Source organism: Anabrus simplex, chromosome 1 (genome assembly GCF_040414725.1).
Source record: "Anabrus simplex isolate iqAnaSimp1 chromosome 1, ASM4041472v1, whole genome shotgun sequence".
Lineage (NCBI taxonomy): Eukaryota > Metazoa > Arthropoda > Insecta > Orthoptera > Tettigoniidae > Anabrus > Anabrus simplex.
Genome location: NC_090265.1, coordinates 1190945445 through 1190964060, shown reverse-complemented (window position 1 = coordinate 1190964060; position 18616 = coordinate 1190945445). Strand labels below are relative to the sequence as shown.

General features: G+C 39.4%; 1 protein-coding gene across 1 annotated transcript in view; it reads left to right on the top strand.

Annotated features, from left to right (window-relative positions):
- Nucleotides 1-18616, top strand: part of stan (Protocadherin-like wing polarity protein stan) — a 302411-nt gene that overhangs the window by 240398 nt on the left and 43397 nt on the right. The window contains exons 37-39 of the mRNA XM_067138004.2: nt 1324-1439; nt 2900-3012; nt 14763-14909. Of these exons, the coding sequence (XP_066994105.2) occupies nt 1324-1439; nt 2900-3012; nt 14763-14909 (376 nt within the window). The remainder of the gene's footprint in view (nt 1-1323; nt 1440-2899; nt 3013-14762; nt 14910-18616) is intronic.

Below are 18616 nucleotides of genomic sequence, written 5' to 3'. Positions count from 1 at the left end.
TGAATAAGAAAATTGAAATGTTTGCCACAGAAGCCACTGGAGTGATACTACTCAAATGTTTCTGAATGAAATTGAAAATACGTGTTCGTGTTGTCTCTGAATTAGAAAAATAACTTACGAGTAAGCCGTAGTATGGAAATCTGCAAACGAACAAACAGACTGCCGTTACATACTGATTTTAACATGTGTGTGTTTATCCCCCCAACTTTTACAAAAATCGGATATAACGACACTCCACTATAGCAAGTAAATTTTTCGCCATTTTAAATTCTGGCTATAACAGACTTCTACTGTATTTCGCACTTCATTCAGAAGTTTGAAATATATTTTGTGTTGAGGGGCTGACTTCATTCTCTCGCAGTCGCACATGGTCAAGTGTAACCTCCGATTCATTGTCTAAGATCGTGACCATAAGTGATGTTTAATAACCCGCTGGTCTGAAATAAGAAGCTTCTACTAACATTTGTTTTAGAAAGAGTGTAATCTGCTATAATAGCTATTTTGATATTTTTATGGGCCCTCATGCATATGTTTTCATATTTGTTTCTGGTGGTTTTCACATCTTTTATAAGCGCCAGCATAAAAGGTTTTCATACTGTATTTGTTCTCTCATGTTTTTCACACCTATTAATACTCTCTTGTCATCTTTAGAAATGGTAGATATAGTTTTCACTGTACCCACAGATACACAACGTAAAATGCCCTGATATTGAAAAAATCGTATCTATTGCTTCCATATCCCTGTTTGATAATTTTATTTATGTATTTGGTAGTACGTTTTCTTGCTTAACACACTCTTTTTCCTTGTCCCCTTCAGAAACATCTTAACGAGGTTTTACTGTATTTTTTTATGAAACATATTTATGATTGGAAAAGGCACTTTTCTACTCATTTTTATCATTAATGATTATATCAACAACAGTAATCATAAACAAATTAGTTTATGATCTGTTCAATTAATTGAAATAGTGTATTTTTAAGAAAGCAGTTTTGAATTTTTTAAAATATAAAGCCTCTCTTTTATATGAGGGTAGACAGGCTAGGCCTCAGACATATGCTGCTACAAACTATGCATTATGGATAAATATAATACACATTCTTCCTCATATCACTGTTTATTATCTGCAGAATTTAGAACTGGATATATACCATTGCTTTATAGTATTCTAATGTAAATTTCTACGAAATCTTATAAGAGCAGTATTTTGTCATCAAGTGGAAAGAAGAAATGTTTTGTAATTTTTATGAATTATTTCAATATTATTTTATTCTGTTCTATTCTATTCTAATGATTTTATACCATCTGTGTCATTTTGTTCACAGCGATCAGCCCTTGCCTACCACAGCGGTGGCTTTGAAACAGCTCGTCGTCATGTGGGAATATCAACCTCCAGTACAACTTCTCGGTCCACAACAAAGACTAGTAGCAGCCCTTACAGGTTAAACTTCTTCTTTTAATTATAGATGTATTGTTACGAGTGAAAATTTTCAACCTTATGTGCCTGAAAATATCTTGTGAAACATCTCCACCTGAAAGATTAGTGATGAAGGAATATACTTTATAGTTGTGGTGTCTCCATTAATTAAGTTTTCTCCCTCTGTATTTTAAATTTTGATGTCGTCTTTCATTCTTGTTGTAGGCTAGCCAAGGTTTCATGTTCATTTGTTATGGCATCACTTGAAACAACTGAATATAATTTAGTGGAACCTTCGTATTTAAGTAAAAGCAAACTGTACTGAATACTAGGCTAGAAATAAATTGTGTGATTTTAAGGGAAGAAATTTGTAAGAGGGAGCCTGAAGAAATTACCCTTTCACTTTTAAAGTAGTCATATTATTTAAAAATTAGCAGGATAATAGTTATTGTATATTATACTGTATTCTGTGCATCTTACCGAGATAAGCATGCTTTTGGTGGTGAGATCTAGTGTTTTCAGTACATTATGGCTTCTGGTATGGGCTGGATTAAATTTGTTACTTTTAAACCTGTCTGTCTCATCCGTGGCTTTGACAGTATGAAAGTGACTGAGGTATGAGCAATGCTAATAATGCCAGCCAGCCCCTATTATGAATAGTTTCAAAATGTCACTCACAGGGTCAGTTAGTGCATGCATTTCAATGGGCTTGGCAGACTGACGTGTAATAGCAACTTCTCAGTTTGGAAAGTAACGGGAAATTACCTCACTTCTCATATCCCTAGTATGCCTTTTCAGTGATGCTTAGGTCTTCTATGACAGCTCTTGAGGATCAAACTAGCCTTTGCGTTGAATATTCAACATACACGTACTGAGATGGAATTTGACTAAGATTAATATGATATCCTGTAGAAGAAAGAGATAATACTTCTCATTCTAGAGGGTAGGCTGGCAGAATACTCAAGTGGAAAGCTTCTTTGGTACTGGTTTATCATTAGAATCACATTGAAAATGTTTTAAGATTGTAATTTCAATATTAGTATTACTGTACACTTAAAAAGGATTTAGAACATTGTGTTTTCCTTTATTTCTTGAAGTTTGCATTAAAGGAGAAATGCTTTCTTTTAAGACTTTCATGAAGGTGAAATAAAACCACTGTCAACTTCCAATTAAATATGAACTAAAATCTTCACTTGCAAGTTATATAACAACTATCATTATCTTTAATTTGCAAGCTATATGAATATGTGTAAAATATGAATAATATTTCCTTTCCAGTAATAGAATATATTTTAAAGAATTCATGGAGGTTGAAGTACGGTTTTTGTGGGAATCAGAGTATTATATTCTTGTGTGTAGTTGTTATGGAAAGAATTAGTTGTAACATAGTTTATAAGACTACTACCTTTCACGTTGAATTAGTTTGTGTTATGAATAATTTTAAATTTTAATCTATTGTTATCACTGATGTTGACTTTCCATAGGAGTGACACTCAACTTCGTCATACATCTACAAGCACAAGCAATTACAATTCAACAAGTGACATGCCATCATACAGTAGGGGTTACGACTCTGCTCTCCAGCGTCACAGGGAAGGTAAGTCTGGTCATACATTTTTACTTTGTTTACTCTGTAAAATATTTCTGATTGTTATCTATTTGAATGAAATGATCATTATCTATTAATACTTTTGGTCTCTTTATGTTCTTGTAGTTATTGTTTAAATATACCGGTGCTTTTAGTCTCGGAAGTAAGTTTTATAATCGAATAGAATATTCTGTAAAACTCGAGTGACATCAGGACAAAGGTGCGTTGTTCTAGACTCTCACCCTATTCAAGAGAAATTTAATGGAAAGATGAAAGCATTTGCAAATGCATGCCATGCTGCTGTATTGGCTGCACAGCCTGATTTTGGTTACTTATTTACAGGAAATCAATTATTGACTTGAATAACACATCCTGTTATCTATCAGAATTCACTAATAGACTGAATATGTAGTTCTGATGACTAAAATACTCCTAGCCCACAAAGTAAGCAACAACTAAACATTTAAGATGACATTAAAAATTAAATGCTTTTAAAATTTTCTGGAATGTGAAGTGACATGGATTTGAAGATTTAAATGTAGAGATTGCCCTAGTCCTTCTGTATTTTCATTTTTGTCCTTATCTCCTTTTCTGTTGTGCCCTCTTCCAGTGCTAACCTGCCATGTTTATTCTGTTCATTCCCATCTTTCTATAGATGACTTGATTTATCACTTGTTTGTTCTTTCCCAATATTTAAAATATGACAAGATTTGTGTAAGATATTTGGAATTGTATAGTTAGCAATCCTACCTGATGTATTGATGCAAGTGTGTAATGGACTAGTATAACTTGGAAACAATTCTCTAAACCCATGGGTAAATAGTAGGTGGTGGTATTATTATTATCTACAGTAGAAGTCCGTTATAGCGAGAATTCATAATAGCGAAAAATTTACTCGCTATAACGGATTGTCGTTATATCCGATTTTTGTATAAAAGTCGGGAAATCCCCCATATACATTAAAATCGGTATGAAACGGCAATGCATTTGTTCAAAACTTGCATTTCCGCAGATGATATCCACACCGGCTTACTTTTTTGTTGTTTTTCGAAATCCGATCCTACGTGAAAGTGTATGTTTAATTTTATTCTGAAAAAGATAGTACCGTATTTCTCCGAATCCAAGATGAACCCCACTTTTTCCTTCAAAAATTTAAATCAGGCTCAAAAAGTACTTTGTAAAATTATATGAATGCCTTTGTTGTACAGAAGACCTACGCCTTTTTAGACTATTTTTAGATGCCGAACATTAACTTTCATTATGCAATTTTTTTTTTTTTTGCGGCTGCACAATTTTTCGTTATTTCTGCGGGTTTATAGACCATTAACTTAAAATTGGCATCATAATACCAAAGAGAACCCGTTGAAAATTTTCCAGCAATACCTATTCCATGCGTCTCTACAATACGACGATCCATCAGGAAAGTATTCTTGCTGTCTATAAAACTGTTAATTTTACTCAGCGTCAGATATAACCGGCTACCGCTACACGTCCCGCTTGCCGGGTTCAGCCAAATGCAGCGGCTGGCGATGTATAGGCCTAACCGCGGACGTTGAAAGTCAACGAACGAGTTTATTGCTCCACGGTATGGCCATTCCGCCCTTGCGTTTTTCGTGCACATACCTCACAATTTCATCTTTGACTTCTTTAAAGCGTCCTTGTTGCGGACCACTGAATGCATTTTTTTTACAGTATGCATTTTCTTTTAGCTCTTTGTCTTCACGCTAACGCCAAATATTGGCTTTAGTTAGGCCTATGCCGTATTTTCTTGCGGCTGCACAATTACTCTAAATTTACAAGTGTTTAATAACCATTAACTTACAGTAAAATTGGCATCATAATATCGACTAGAACCCGTTGAAAATTTTCCGGCAATACCTTTTCCACGTATCTTTACAATACAAATATCCGTCAAGAAAATATTCCTGCTGTCTATAAAACTTAATTTTACTAAGCGTCAAGTACAATAGACGCATTATAACTCTGCCACTGAGTAGCCATGGCCTTTCTAAGAATTCGAAGGCTCGCATGTTTTAATGCCACTCTGCAGATTTGAGAAATGTTTTTGTAGAAACTAATAGAACGTCATATTTTCTTCACTATTTCCTGAGATCCAGTGACGTTACACACAAGCATTGTACAACCGGTTGTCGCGGATAGCGATGTAGGCTATAGTAAAGAGCCGGTCGTTTATTGTCAACGAGTTTTGTGCGCGTGTGAAAAGAAGCAGCGTAGTTACTGCGGTAGTTGCCAGTGGTATCCATTAACTTACAGTTAGGCCGCGAATGCAAGACAACCCTTGAGTTTTCGCACGAGATTCTGAGAAAAAAGTCTTGAATTCGGAGAAATACAGTATCACTCCAGAGGTTTCTGTGGCAAACACTTCAGTTTTCTTCTTCAAACGGCGTCACCTAATGTAACCGTATATGTATCATGAAAAGATATTTGAAACGCATGTAGAGAAATGATAATCTACTCGCGAAAAATTAACATGTAAATAGCCTTTCCGAAATTTAACTAGACGCGAGAAGATATGAAATATCCTCTGAAATCCGTGATGTACTCTGCCATATCTTGAGTGTATCACATTCTTACTTAACTTCCGCATATAACATTCAAATCAAGACATCGTTTACTTCAGTCATTCTTTTTAACGAGTTAACAACTGCTATCGGCCACGTTATTTACTCATTTATTACAAAAACATGTTCTCCTCTTTCATTTCGAATTTTCTTCAGAGAACAGCAGTCGATGGGCATTAGTAATCAATTCCAACATCGCCTTTGAATGTCGATGAGAGAGCTCGCAAATGCACAAAGTGAGAAAACTATACCGTACCAAAGATGATCGATCGCATTTTGTTGCAAACGTTTCAGTTTTCTTATTCAAACGGTGTCACCTATCCAAACTTAACCATACTATACGTATGATGAAAACACACTTCAAGCGCCAGTAGAGAAATGATAACCTTCTCGCTATACATTTTCATAATAGCCTTTCGTAATTTAACCAGATGTGAGAAAATATAAACTGACATCTGAAATCAATTAAGCACTCTGCCACATTTCGAAGTGTATCTCATTCTTACTTAATTGCAGTATTTAGCCTCAAAATTAAGTGGTCGTTTAGTCAGCCTTAATTTTTAACGAGTTAACAAGCATTATCGGACACATTATTTACACATTTATTACGAATTTATTATTTTCTTTATGGAACAGCAGTCGACGGGTATTACTAATCGACTCTGACATCGCCTTCGAATGGCGATGAGAGAACTCGCTAGTGCACATAGCAAGGAAATGATACCGAAGGTAATCGATCGCATGCAATATCATCGCTGGGTGCATAAATATCGGAAACGGAAAAATCTTGTGCGTGCTTAATCGCTTGTAATAACGGATGCGTCAGTGATGGGGCTCTCGCTGTAACCAAAGGACGATACACAGTTTAATATAGGAATTTTGAAGGGACAGAAAACAATCGTCGCTATAGCGGAGTTCTCGTTATATACCGTACTCGTTATAGTGGACTTCTACTGCACATAGTTATGTACGACAGGTGTCAGTATGGACTTTATTTGGTATAAATTATGGTCGTATTATTTATTATTTGTGTGTTGTATGATCTGTCTTGTGTAGCAGAACATGTTAATGTAATGGTGTATGGCTTTTAGTGCTGGGAGTGTCCGAGGACAAGTTCAGAACATGTGAGGTTATGTCTTAATACTTCTACTGTATGTTTATTAATACAACTTTATTTAATGTAAGAACACATAATTAATAGTATATAATTTATTAGATATGGCCAGAGTTCTGCTTCTCAGAGGCTATGATGAACAGAGCATGGACCGGCACAAACCAGGAGCTGAGACACTTTGTAAATTCAATGGCAGTCCACGGCTACCATCACATAATCTGCAGGACGAAGACATACCACAACCCGGACTCGATGTGCATATGTGAACTCTGTGGAAAACATTGTGACCAATATCACTAGGGCTCGGATACATATGCACTAAAAACTCCAAAAAATGCATGCAATACGCACTAAAAATGTTGAAAATATGCACTAAAATAAAACAAAATATACTTACCAGACTTATTATTTAATTTCAACTCAGTGTCAAACTGACAAACATGTTTAATTCCTAGCAAAATGATGCCTGCAGTAGGTTATCAAGAGTTTTTCAATGTTTTCAGGGGGCAATGACTTTCTGTTGTTGGACAGAATTAATTTATACGCTGAAAATGATCGTTCTACATCGACGGACGTAACTGGGCAATACTTGTACACTGGCCCTGACTGCTCGGAACATTCTTATGGCAAAGCCTGACTGAATCCACTTATGTAGTTGCTTATGGATTGAATATTCTTCAGTCCTAGGTTTGAGTCCTACACCTCACTGAGTTTCCTTTTAACTTTTTCTCTAGTTTCACCAGAGACACCATTTAAAGAACTAATGGTGTTTTGAATTAACTGAATGGATTTGTGTAGGGGTACACTACGACTTTTTAGGCCCTTAATTGCCTTCAAAAGTGACGAATAATGCACATGGATGAAACTGATCTTTTTATATACAGTTTCAGATTCAAATGTGCACTTTGCTTCACGAACACACGGAGTATGACTATCATCAATACCTTTAACTACATCTTTCACTTGATTAAAGTTCTGCTGGTAGAACGATACTGTGGATAACCAAGTTCCCCATCTTGTGAGAACAGCTTCCGGCGGAAGAGAAACCTGAACAGATGAATTTTATACAACTGTACACTAGCTGGTGCTTTTAGGAACAGTTTTATCCCACTTGAAATTACTTTGTTGACAGATGAAAAGAGGGTACGTATCTCTTCTGCATTACGATGCAATGCATGGGCTAAACATGTGACATGGATGAGATTTGGAAAAAATACTCTAAGAGACTGACCAGCTTTCAACATATACGAGGCTGTATCTGTGACTAAAAGGCGCACTTTGTAACAATCACTCTCCGATTCACTAGGTCACACGAATCAGTTGTTTCATCTGCCGATATCCAGACACAGTTCCCTCCTATGTCAGATCGTATTGAAAGGCGACAGAAGCGTGCCGTGAAAGTAAATAGTTCTTCTTAACGGTAGATTCATCTGGTATCCTTTGATTAGCACAATACTTTTCAAGAAACGAGCGTGTATGTGGATTATTCAATTTATGCAGTGGAATGTTGCTGCATACAAAAGCTTTACAAATACACTGACTGACAGAGCAAATGCAACACCAAGAAGGAGTGGTCAGAACTTTATGCCAATTGCAGGGTAGACTGACGTCACTGAGGTATGCTCATGATGTGAAATGCGCCGCTGTGCTGCGCACGTAGCGAACGATAAATGGGACACGGTGTTGGCGAATGGCCCACTTCGTACCGTGATTTCTCAGCCGACAGTCATTGTAGAACGTGTTGTCGTGTGCCACAGGACACGTGTATAGCTAAGAATGCCAGGCCGCCGTCAACGGAGGCATTTCCAGCAGACAGGCGACTTTACGAGGGGTATGGTGATCGGGCTGAGAAGGGCAGGTTGGTCGCTTCGTCAAATCGCAGCCGATACCCATAGGGATGTGTCCACGGTGCAGCGCCTGTGGCGAAGATGGTTGGCGCAGGGACATGTGGCACGTGCGAGGGGTCCAGGCGCAGCCCGAGTGACGTCAGCACGCGAGGATCGGCGCATCCACCGCCAAGCGGTGGCAGCCCCGCACGCCACGTCAACCGCCATTCTTCAGCATGTGCAAGACACCCTGGCTGTTCCAATATCGACCAGAACAATTTCCCGTCGATTGGTTGAAGGAGGCCTGCACTCCCGGCGTCCGCTCAGAAGACTACCATTGACTCCACAGCATAGACGTGCACGCCTGGCCGGGAAGGCTGCCGGGCTAGAGCGACTTGGATGAGGAAATGGCGGAACGTCGTGTTCTCCGATGAGTCACGCTTCTGTTCTGTCAGTGATAGTCACCGCAGACGAGTGTGGCGTCGGCGTGGAGAAAGGTCAAATCCGGCAGTAACTGTGGAGCACCCTACCGCTAGACAACGCGGCATCATGGTTTGGGGCGCTATTGCGTATGATTCCACGTCACCTCTAGTGCGTATTCAAGGCACGTTAAATGCCCACCGCTACGTGCAGCATGTGCTGCGGCCGGTGGCACTCCCGTACCTTCAGGGGTTGTCCAATGCTCTGTTTCAGCAGGATAATGCCCGCCCACACACTGCTCGCATCTCCCAACAGGCTCTACGAGGTGTACAGATGCTTCTGTGGCCAGCGTACTCTCCGGATCTCTCACCAATCGAACACGTGTGGGATCTCATTGGACGCCGTTTGCAAACTCTGCCCCAGCCTCGTACGGACGACCAACTGTGGCAAATGGTTGACAGAGAATGGAGAACCATCCCTCAGGACACCATCCGCACTCTTATTGACTCTGTACCTCGACGTGTTTTTGCGTGCATCGCCACTCGCGGTGGTTCTACATCCTACTGAGTCGATGCCGTGCGCATTGTGTAACCTGCATATCGGTTTGAAATAAACATCAATTATTCGTCCGTGCCATCTCTGTTTTTTCCCCAACTTTCATCCCTTTCGAACCACTCCTTCTTGGTGTTGCATATGCTCTGTCAGTCAGTGTATCAGCAGAAAATATACTAACTTCACACCGTGTTTTCATGTCGGTTAAAAGTAGCTGTTGCGTATTCTTACTTTGATCTTTTGATCTCAGATGTGAAGTTCTTTCCGAATGCTGTTCAGTTTGAATTTTTTAATCACATTTTACACTCTTGTTGCACATTTGACAGTATAGTACATTACCGTCAGTTGTATAGTCACTATTGCCTGATATCCACTGTTTAATTAAAAAAGACGTAGAGCCCTCATCTTTAGGCATTTTTACAGTTTAATCTGGTAAAACACTGCAATAGACGACCAGCAAGTTAACAGATGAACGTACTTGTTTAAGCAAACCTTGGGAGGCTACTGTAAGGAGAAAGGATGGTCAGAAAGGAGGAAATAGCTGTTGTGAAATGGGTCATTATCCGTCTACCTGCTTGTATTGCAACACTGAACCCTTTCCTTGATCAGGGGAAGGCTTCTCGTGTTGTCAAGGGATGTGCAACATATAGAGTTCATTAGATTTTTCATTTCCTTCAGAAATCTTAGATAATCAATCACACATAAGAGAAAAATATACCTGTACATGCATCAACGTTCAGAATGTGCTCTAACGTTCAAAATATGCAATTGCATATGCACATATGCATTTTTAAAATATCCGGGCCCTAGATATCATGTACTGACGTGTAAAAACTATGTGAAATCAGTCATAGACCTCTGTATTAAATAATGTATCCTAATATGCACAACTTGTGCACAATAAAGTTTAAATATATTTATTTATTTATTTATTTATTATTACCTGTAAATGTGATGTATAAATCCAGTGTAATGTTGTGCAACATAGGGTAAGAGTCTAGAACAATGCACCTTTGTCCTGATGTCACTCGGGTTTTACAGAATGTTCTACTCATTTGTATAGAGGTTATTGTAGACTCGAGAAGATACGAGAAAGCATGTTGTGTCATACTTTTCTGGGTTGTTGAGTCAAGTTGTTAGTGAGAGTCGTTAGTCGAGTTAAGTATGTGAACTCATGTTGTGTTGGTACTACATGTGATCATGTCAAGTGTTCCGTAGTTGGTTGGCGTGCTAATGTGGCAGTCGATTGAATTCAAGATGGTGGCTCATTTGATGTGCAACTATTAATGTGTATATAATTTGTAAATAAAAAAGTGTACACAATTGACAGCATCTCATGTGTGTGTCTTTGTGAAGACGGTATTATGTCAGTTGGTTTGTTTAAATTGGTATGATTTTTCCATTGTTAACTTGGAGATTGATCCATGTGAGATAATAGGACCGTTGTTGAGATGGCCAGAACATTGAAGCGTTTGAATCCAGTCATCCCCTATCCGGAAGCAATATGGGCTGAGTTAGTTAACACAGCTGTCTACATTTTCAACAGAACAGGAAAATCATTAGAAGGTGTTAGTCCTTACAAGTTGTGGACAAGGTAAAATCCTTGAACTAAACATCTGAGGATAATTGGTTCATTGTGTTTCCCCACATTCCAGATCAAAAATGAAGGAAGATGGATAGGAGCGCTGTGAAAGCACATCTTATCAGCTATGATAGCGATGAACAGTTCAGGATCTAGATAAAAGAAAAATGTGCAATTTGAAGTAAAAGCAAGATGGTGTATTGAACATGTCAGACTACAGTTTATTTCTTCCTCTTTCTTAATCCGTCTCCTGGAGCGTGAGACTTTGGGTCGGGAGGGTATTACTGGGGTGGAAGACCAGTACCTCGACCCGGCGGCCTCACCTGCTATGCTGAACAGGGGCCATGTGGCAGGGGCGAAGGAAGAGGGAAGAAAGTAGCTGTGGCCTTAAGTTAGGTACCATCCTGGCACTTGCGTGGAAGAGAGGTGGGAAACCACGAGAAACCACTTCGAGGATGGCTAAGGTGGGAATCGAACTTCCCTCTACTCAGTTAACCTCCAGAGTCCGAGTGGACCCTGTTCCAGCCCTCACACCACTTTTCAAATTTCATGGCAGAGCTGGGAATCGAACCCAGGCCTCCGGGGTTGGCAGCTAATCACAATAACCACTACTACACAATAGTTTCAAGATCTGAAAAAGTAAGAAGAGGCAGTTTAAGATGTTAAAAAGGGAGAGGCAAATCAAAACGACTTTGAATATCAGTCGACAGCAATGAAGACACCCTCAACGAAAATGATTCAGAAGACTATGGAACTGGTACAAAAGTAGAACTCGATGATATTCAGAAAACTTACAAAAAGAAACGAAGTGTCAGGTTGAGAAACTGTTCGACTTTGAAGGGGCCACAATATTTCAACAAGTACATGAAGGTGTCAAGAGGACACGATCAACACGATCAACACGACCAACACTTTCGAAGATGCACTCAAACATAGCTTCAAATAGAAGAGAGTAATGGACAAAGAAATAGGTTTTGATGACTTAACTGCCAGGGTGATACCCTGTAAGTGGGTTTTTCAGCTGAAGACCAAAGCAGATGATGGTATAGATAAGTACAAGGCTCAACTTGTTGCCAGGATATTTAACAGTGTGAAGGTGTTGACAACAGTCAAACCTTTCAGAGTTCTCTCTAGGACCTTTTTGATGGGTGCACCGCCCTGCTGTTTTTACAGGTCGCCCAGCTAACATAACCTAGGTAATTGCTAGTTACAAAATATTCGTACATATTTGAATCACTGGGTGCTCCAAATTAAAATGTAAATACTGTAAAACTGTTTATTTACATGATAAATCTTCATTATTTTCAGCATATTTGTCTCAGTTACATCGGAGGTTAAATGTTTAGCTTGACTGTCATGTAGTGTTGTGCTCGAGCAGTGTCTGGATTAAAATGGAATCCCATGTGAGCATTCGATTCCGCATGACGTCACAAACCCATATGGTGCTCCACAGTAACCTCCGATGTTACATGGTTATGAATGAGCCATAGTCGAACCCCAATGTTGGCAGTCATGAAGATCGTTTTCCGCGGATTCCCATTTCCTCACCAGGCAAATGCTGGGGCCATACCTTAATTAAGGCCACAGCCACTTGCTTCCAACTCCTAGCCACTTCCTACTCCATTGTCACCGTAAGACCCATCTGTGTTGGTGAGACGTAAAGCAATTTGTAAAAAGAAAAAGAAAAAAAAGCAGTAGAACACTAGAAGTTCAAAATATTCTGTTATGTCTTGTTCGTGATAATAACACTAAAATAGTTATATTTTGTTGTTGGTGTTTACATATCTGATATTATTGTTACATCCTGAAGGTAATAAGCTTTGAAATTTTAACATATTCATTTTTTACGTAGTATTCCCTGCCCAGCTACTCATTCCTGCCACCCAGCTGATGAAACTTTCTGGGGAGAACACTGCCTTGAGTCCACTCACGAAGATGACCACCATTCATGCTGCAAGTAAAGGTGTGGATATTGCACAGTTTGATATGTCAACAGCCTTCTGGTATGGAGAATTCAAGGGGCCACAGTCAAGGGTGTATGAAGTTGGTACGAACAAAGAATGTACTTAATGCTTTGGACAAGACCTGATCTGGCATTTAGTATGAATGTCTTGTCCAGGTCACTTGAGAATGCTACAACTGAAGGTGTATTAAGATTGAAGAGGGTTTTTCATTATTTACCAGGGATGGCTGAATGTGAAAAATTGTATAAGTCAAAGAGAGGTACAGGTGTAGACTGTTACAGTGATGCACATTTTGGAGGCTGCTTGCAGACAGGTCGGTCAACATCTGGGGTTGTCATCAACTGCACAGGAGGATCTATTTCATGTCAGTAACAAGCTATGATGGCAACATTAACCACCAAGGCTGAACTAGTTGCTGCAAATGACGTTGTGAAGGAAATAATTTGGCTAACTCTGTTATTCATTGGAAGTTACAAAGTATCCTCATGTTCCAGTTTTACAAATTGACAATTCAACAGCTGTAAAGTTGGTGCAAAACCCTGAGTTTCATTGTCGAACTAAACATATAGCCATCAACATGTCTTTATCCATAAGAAGCTTGTTGAAGAAGACTTGGAGTTCAAAAGATTTCACCTAAGAAGCAGGTGGAGGACATCATGACCAAGATACTGTAATGGTCATAGCGTCCGCCATGTCAACTGGCAGTGGGCCCGGCCCGGCACCGTATAGACCCACCCCTTACGCCTCAACTGTGCCAATCACTAGCAGTGCTTTAGTGCTAGGCCAGCCCCACTCGCTTCCGCTCGCGGTCCCGTTGCCGAGGACTATGGAAATGACTCCACGATTAATCTGGAGTGTTCCATCTCGCGATGTTCCTGGATCCATCCGGCATCCGGACAATTCTAGAAGAGCCAGCGCAGGTATATAAGAGAGGAACGACCTGCCTGGAGTCAGTGAGAGTTAGACTGAGTGAGAAGTTGGTGTGGTTCAGTCGTGAGCGACTGCCAGTATAGTGAAGTATGTGAACTGCCGTGATTATCGGACTAGTGTGCTACAGTGCGGACTGTCGGTGAAGGAGAGAACGTGTAGCCGTGCGACGCGGGACCTTGTGTGTGAGTGTAAAACTGTGTAGTGTGAGAACAGTGAGAAACTAAGAGAGAGAGTGCGAACCTTGTGAGTGTACTTGCTTAAGTTGTAATCTCGGCTATCATCTGTGTGTGTGTGTGTGTGTGTGTGTGTGTGTAAATCTGTAATTGTAGTTCTAAGTTAATAAATCTTAGAAATAGGTCGCTACCAGGTTCTGTACTCATTTATTTATTTATCTACCCCGCCCAACACATTACAATACATTTGAATATTTTGTGCAATCATATGGGACTGTTGTGAAACAATTTTTATTTGGAGTTTTTATTTTTACAGTTTTTATTGCCCACATGGATGTTTAGTTTATTTGGTTTATATAGTAGCGTGAAAATCTCGAAAAATGTTTCCCAACTAAGCACCAAGTAAATTATATAACAATTTTAAATTAATCAATTCATCTTTCCAGTTTACTTAGTGTGACTACAAAAGAAATCATAGTAGCCACTTGGTTTTAGCTTCTTCAGAACATCTATACAGTAGACTAGTAACAAAGCAGACTGGTTGCTTAAAATAACAGCCATCATCATCAACAACAATTTAAAAAAAAATACAGAATGAATTCTTTTCTGTTTACAGTATCAGAAGAAAGTCCAACAAATGACAGACATCAAGAATCAGACTCTGAGTCTGAGGTATCTGTAGATGGCCGAAGTTTGGAGCTGGCTTCTAGTCACAGCAGCGATGATGAGGAATCTTCTGGCAGGCAGAGACACAGAGATGTTGGTGGGTGTAACTCAACATAGTGTAATATATGCATGAAGTAGCTAAATTTAAAATATTTCTTGATGCAGGCAGTGGCACATCTGTCGGCAGCAAATTATTGGTTTTTCTTCCTCTGTTAATCTCTTAATATATAAAGACAAGCCCCTCAAAGGAGAGATTGGTTCCAACTGTTAATATTCTCACCTTATAATACACTGGGCTGTGTTGCTTAAAATTTTCTGTTTTAATTTATCTCCCCATTACATGGAATTTTAACAGTGTTTCATCCTAAACTTTTCCAAGTTATGTACAGTAAAACGTTAATTCGAAGTCGTTGGGATGGAAAAATCGGACTTCGAATTACATGATTTTGAATTAACCGCCAACACCTACTTTGGAAATGCCAACCCTTGCGGCGTCACAGTACATTCTAAGACCCGTTACTGGATGCAATTAACCTTGATTCACAGTTTAAAGCTCTCAAATGCTATGGAAAAAACTATTTCCAAAATGTATCCAACAAGGTGCATTTACAGTATTCAAATAATGCACTTTGATAACTCCCTGGCAAACATAACCTCCCGCAATGAAATCAAAAGGAAAAAAACTTGATTCTAAGATGAGGAGAAATCTATACTGGCTCCCCTGTGCAGTTCATTGGATTATTGTACCGTATGCATTTTGATGCCTTGTACTTGCACAGAATATACCCGATGCCCTTAAAACATTGCGGCTTATCGAACTTTCCTATGACGAGGGGAGAAAGTCTCTTGCTTCCGTCCACATTACAACAACAGTACAGTGACTATTCTTGAACAATTTCCCGCCATGACACTTCTAAGACCCAGTAATGCATGCAATCACCTTGATTCTCAGTTTAAACTTTTCAAATGCCATTGAAAATACTATTTCAGAAATTTATCCAACAAGGTGCATTTACATTATTCAGATAATGCACTTGTATAAAACAATGACAAACATAACCTCACGCAATGAAAGGAAGAAAAATACGATTCAAAGACGAGGAAAAATGATGCTGGCTCCCCCATGAAAATGCTTTTTCTTTTGGATTACTGTACTGTCTGCATTTTTAGATGACTTGTCCTGGCATGGAAAGTGCCCAACGCCCTTAAAACATCGTGGCTTTTCGAACTTTCCTATGACAAGGGAAGGAAGTCTCTCGCTTCCGTGTGCAGTGTGCACTGCATAGCAACACAGTATATTTTCCGGCTGGCAATTCTCTCCTTTAAAACTCTAAGTCTGTTTCGCCTCAGCATTAAAAAAAATAAAACAAGCATTGCAGTTTCATCGGCATTGACAATATTTTTGGTGCATACAAATTGATTGTAGGCTGTAAGCCATGCTTTTTTTGCCAACTGTCAGCATCGCCAGTGTTCGCGGATTCTACCTCTCCGCACACTGCCTGCTACGTGATATTGTGGCGTTCCTAAAAACGCTGAATACAAAATAATTACGATTCCGCTCGAACATAGCAAATATGAAGCACACTGTAGACACGCCGAAGTAGATGAAAGTGTGCAAAGTTACCCTTCACATTCTGGAAGATGCATTCTGTCATGACGCTGAGAATTTTTGAATTTAAATTACTCTGTAAAACACTATTTTTTTCAAAATGTAAAGGCAGTTTTGAATTAAAAGTCTGAATTTTGGTAGCGACATTGTTCTCTGAATTATGAATTATCCGTATTTTGAATTAAATGATTTAAATAACATGCAAAACCGTACCTCATGCTTCGAATTAGGCGAAATTTTGAATTATCGAGATTCTACTGTATATAAATTGCCTATGGTCTTTAAGAAATGAAGAGCTGCATATTTTTAGCATTTCTGTATGGGTTAGTATTTTTACTACATGGTTTGGGCCACATAGCTGTGAGCTTGCATTCGGGGAATAGTGTGTTTGAGCCCTACTGTCGGCAGCCCCGAAGATGGTTTTCTGTGGTTTCCCACTGTCACACTAGGCAAATCCTGGGGCTGAACCTTAATTTACGCCATGGCTGCTTCCTTCCAGTCCTAGCCCTTACCTATCCCATTGTCACCAAAAGACCTAACTGAGTCAGTGCGATGTTAATACAGGGTGAGTGGAAACAACATAAACCGAGTATATGAGCATTAGAGGGTTGGTCATGCTGATAAATAATTTGAAAGAAATTATTCATTGATAACACTGTACTTTGATTCCCTTTTTCCCACCGAGCTCAATAGCTGCAGTCGCTTTAGTGCAGCCAGTATCCAGTATTCGGGAGATAGTAGGTTCGAACCCCACTGTCGGCAGCCCTGAAGATGGTTTTCCGTGGTTTCCCATTTTCACACCAGGCAAATGCTGGGGCTGTACCTTAATTAAGGCCACAGCCGCTTCCTTCCTACTCCCAGCCATTTCCTGTCCCATCGTCGCCATAAGACCTATCTGTGTCAGTGAGACGTAAAGAACCGGGCGAGTTGGCCGTGCGCGTAGAGGCGCGCGGCTGTGAGCTTGCATCCGGGAGATAGTAGGTTCGAATCCCACTATCGGCAGCCCTGAAAATGGTTTTCCGTGGTTTCCCATTTTCACACCAGGCAAATGCTGGGGCTGTACCTTAATTAAGGCCACGGCCGCTTCCTTCCAACTCCTAGGCCTTTCCCATCCCATCGTCGCCATAAGACCTATCTGTGTCGATGCGACATAAAGCCCCTAGCAAAAAAAAAAAAGAGACGTAAAGCAACTAGCAAAAAATAAAAAATAAAAATAAAAAATTCCCTTTTTCCTACACATGTTTCACATGTCCTCACATTTCCCAAGACCAGAGCTTCAACCTCACCCACCTCATTAGATCCTCTCCCCTCCTGGTCTCCTTATATCCCCTGATGGCTGCAGAGCCTACTTCTCCCCTCACTTTTCTCCCTCTGGTGACCCTGTTCTACCTCCCTTTTGCTATCCTCTACTTTACCTTTTCATATCCTCTTACTCCCACCTTCTCTTTAACACTTCCCTGTTCCCCATCTTCTCTGCTGTTCTATCAGCATTGACTAATATCAATTCCTCACCGATACTTCTCCTTAACTTTCCCCCAGACTAGATCCCTTGACCCTCAATTTCCTTCTCCACCTGTTTCCCTTAACTTTCCTCTTCCTTTCCCTCTGTCTTGTCTAGCCACTATACCCTGTGTGTTGTTTGAGGGAGACCTAATTTAATTCCTGTCCTCCTGTAGAAGCCTAATTATCTTCTTCAATGTCTCTCTCTCTTCCCTCATACTTCTTAATGACTCCTTAATGCCTGGTCAAATCCTCATTCCTTACACCTGCATTTCTTAGCCATTCTTTAATAATCTTCCTCACAGAAATATGTCATACTGGTATTATGAAAATATCAACAAAAATAACATAACTTATTCTGTGAATAAAAAATATTAAAAGAAAGAAATACTGTGTACAACACAAGGATTACATGACACTAAAGCAGTCAAGATACTAACTAATTATAAAATAATAGGAATAACAGTTTAACTGAAACTATAGAAATGTAGTTTAAACTAAATACATAAAAAGACAATTTATTATTCTTATTATTTTATCCTACAGAAATGAGACTGTGTTGAATACTAACATATCAAAAAGGATTACACAACAATAAAGGTACTAACTCTTCTACAAATAACGACCGACAGAGGAGCGCAATATAGTGCACCAGTATCGGTAGCTCTCAAACTGACCTATCTCTCTGGAGATAG